Source organism: Lolium rigidum, chromosome 5 (genome assembly GCF_022539505.1).
Source record: "Lolium rigidum isolate FL_2022 chromosome 5, APGP_CSIRO_Lrig_0.1, whole genome shotgun sequence".
In the NCBI taxonomy this organism is placed as follows: Eukaryota; Viridiplantae; Streptophyta; class Magnoliopsida; order Poales; family Poaceae; genus Lolium; species Lolium rigidum.
The window spans coordinates 19,006,861-19,009,743 of record NC_061512.1 but is presented as its reverse complement, the minus strand read 5'-3'; the positions used below and the strand labels follow the sequence as shown (position 1 = coordinate 19,009,743).

Here is a 2,883-nt window from a genome sequence, read left to right as displayed (position 1 = left end):
CGTGGATCCGCCCGTCCGGATCTTAACCTCTTTTTAGAGAAAAATGAAAAATCGTGTAGAATTTGCAAGAGAGCAAAGGATGAAAAGTTTCACAAGTGGGCGGGGAAAAGAAACGGGAAGTGACTAAGTGAGACGGCCGGTACGGATCACGGGAGGTGACGTGGCGCGACGGGCATCGGCTGCTCCGCATCTCCTCTCCACCACTCCTCGCACCTCCAAAACCACGCCTCCGCCACTGCCACGGCAAAACCACCGCGCGCGCAGAAATGGCGACGTCGACCAGCCTTACCGCCGCCGCGCTGCCCTCGCGGCTCGCCTCCCCGGGCCGCCGCGCCCCGCTCTCCTGGGCCATCGCCCGCGCGCGGCCGCTCACCCACCCGGCCCGCGCCGTCTCGTCGGGCAGCCTGGCGGTGACCTGCAACGCGCAGGCGGCGGCGGCCCCGATCAGCATTGGGCAGGGCACGCCCGTCAGGCCGACGAGCGTGCTGGTGGTCGGCGCCACGGGCACCCTGGGGCGGCAGGTGGTCAGGCGGGCGCTGGACGAGGGCTACGACGTCAGGTGCCTCGTCAGGCCCCGCCCGGCCCCCGCCGACTTCCTCCGGGACTGGGGCGCCACCGTGGTCAATGTAGGTTTGCACTCCGGCCGCACACAACTTCACCCGTCCAGCTCTTCCGTGATTTCACTGAATGTCCGTCTCATGCATCATATCGTCTCTGCGTGTAACTGGTTCAATCAGGCCGACCTCAGCAAGCCGGAGACGATACCCGCCACGCTTGTCGGCGTCCACACGGTGATTGACTGCGCGACGGGGCGGCCGGAAGAACCCATTCGAACGGTACGCCATCCGCATATTGTAATCTCTAAAAAAAAATACAGAGAAGAATGCTACTACTGTCACCTGTGAGTCATTAAACGACCTGAGGCTCGGGCGTGCTGATAGTTGCTCTGTTTAGGTAGACTGGGAAGGAAAGGTTGCTCTAATCCAGTGCGCCAAGGCGATGGGGATCCAGAAGTACGTGTTCTACTCCATCCACAACTGCGACAAGCATCCCGAGGTCCCCCTCATGGAGATCAAGTACTGTACCGAGAAGTTTATCCAGGATACCGGTCTCGATTACACCATCATCCGGCTGTGTGGTTTCATGCAGGTAGGTAGATTTGCTCCTTTTCCTGAGGTTCTGTTGTAGCCAGGAAATTCATTTTCCTAGCGATGCTGATATGTTAGACTGCAGAACGCACTACGGTTTCTTGCTCAACTAACTGTGTGCTGTTCATAATTCATGATAGTACTGAACAAGTAAAAGTTAAAAGCAATGATATGACATATAGTTGAAACTTGAAAGTTCATATCATACATCTTCGTCTAGTTATGTTTGCTGGTTGTTTCTAGGAATGAATTTCTGACGCCTATTTGGTTGCAGGGCCTAATTGGGCAGTATGCGGTGCCTATACTAGAAGAGAAGTCAGTTTGGGGAACTGATGCTCCGACTCGGATTGCGTACATGGATACCCAGGTTCTTTTTTCTCCTCCTCCATAGGAAAACTAAACTGTGGATATCTTTGTACCAGTCTCTCTCCAAAGTAGCTTTCTGTTGACGCCTATTCTCTGTGCAACTATAGGACGTTGCTCGCCTGACATTTGTTGCTCTGCGCAATGAGAAGGCCAGCAAAAAACTCCTAACATTTGCTGGACCACGTTCTTGGACAACTCAGGAGGTAATTAACACTAATGCTTTTTTAGCAAATGAAGTACATTAATGAATGGTATTGACCTGTCATTAATGAAGGAAAGGTCTTCTGAACCAATTTAGTATTGGCTTGTCACTAATGAATAGTTAGTACATCGTCCTATTTCGTAGGAAGTGTACCAATATAATCATTCAGGCATTTATTTTGCTTTTGAGAATGTACCACATGATGGTTCATGAGAGTTGGCACATTTTTGTTGAACTTCTATTTGTCTTGCCTTATTCAGGTTATTACATTATGTGAGAGACTGGCTGGGCAAGATGCCAATGTAACTACTGTCCCTGTTGGAGTGTTGAGATTTACTCGTCAATTAACACGGTTCTTCCAGTGGACAAATGATGTGGCTGACAGGCTCGCATTTTCAGAGGTTCGTCTAGGCCTCTTATGCAGTGTGCATGTAATACTGTAACAGTAACACATATATCAAATCCTTTGAAAGCTTACAAGAATTTTTACATTTTATAATCCAGGTGCTCTCCAGTGACACTGTTTTCTCAGCTCCAATGAATGAGACATACGAGCTTCTTGGGGTGGAGGCAAAGGATATCCTCACCTTAGAGAAATATTTGCAAGATTATTTCTCCAACATATTAAAGAAATTGAAAGGTCTCAAGGCACAGTCCAAGCAAAGTGACATTTACTTTTGAAAAAAGGGATTCCACGAAGCATGAAACCATGGACATATTTCTGATGCAGGTCTGTGCATCAAGACACAGATGAGTGACTACAGTCTTTCTTGTATATTTTCATTGTGGTGTTTGCAAGGAGGCATAATGTTATTAGGTGATGTTTATAGAATCTGGACAGTTTGGTTGATGTGAAGATTGTGCAAAGCAGCCTAAATTTCATGAGTTCATAGTAAACTCCTATTGTTCTCAAACCATGAGTTGTAGAATGACTATTGACTAATCAAACAAAAATACTAGCTCAGAATATACAGCAATGTAAATGTTTGTAATATGTGCGGTGACAAATAAACCAGAAACAACTACATAAGAATGAAAGAAACAGGTTTGATCATGTTCGCCCTTTGGAGAAGGCCTATCTATGAACAGGAAGCAAGTTTCTAATGGTAAACACTAATCTTGCTGTTTGATCTCGTAGAGTTTGTGTGAGGCTGAGTCCCAGATACG

The 2,883-nt window shown here is 47.9% G+C and overlaps 1 protein-coding gene across 1 annotated transcript; it reads left to right on the top strand.

Annotated features, from left to right (window-relative positions):
* The first annotated feature begins 241 nt into the window (after positions 1-241).
* On the top strand, positions 242-2,630 carry LOC124651527 (protein HIGH CHLOROPHYLL FLUORESCENCE PHENOTYPE 244, chloroplastic-like). The gene is made up of 7 exons (XM_047190606.1): positions 242-626; positions 738-836; positions 955-1,149; positions 1,423-1,515; positions 1,622-1,717; positions 1,977-2,117; positions 2,221-2,630. The coding sequence occupies exons 1-7, from the start codon at positions 267-269 to the stop codon at positions 2,395-2,397; spliced, it is 1,161 nt and encodes a 386-aa protein (XP_047046562.1). The 5' UTR covers positions 242-266; the 3' UTR covers positions 2,398-2,630.
* Positions 2,631-2,883: the final 253 nt, after the last annotated feature.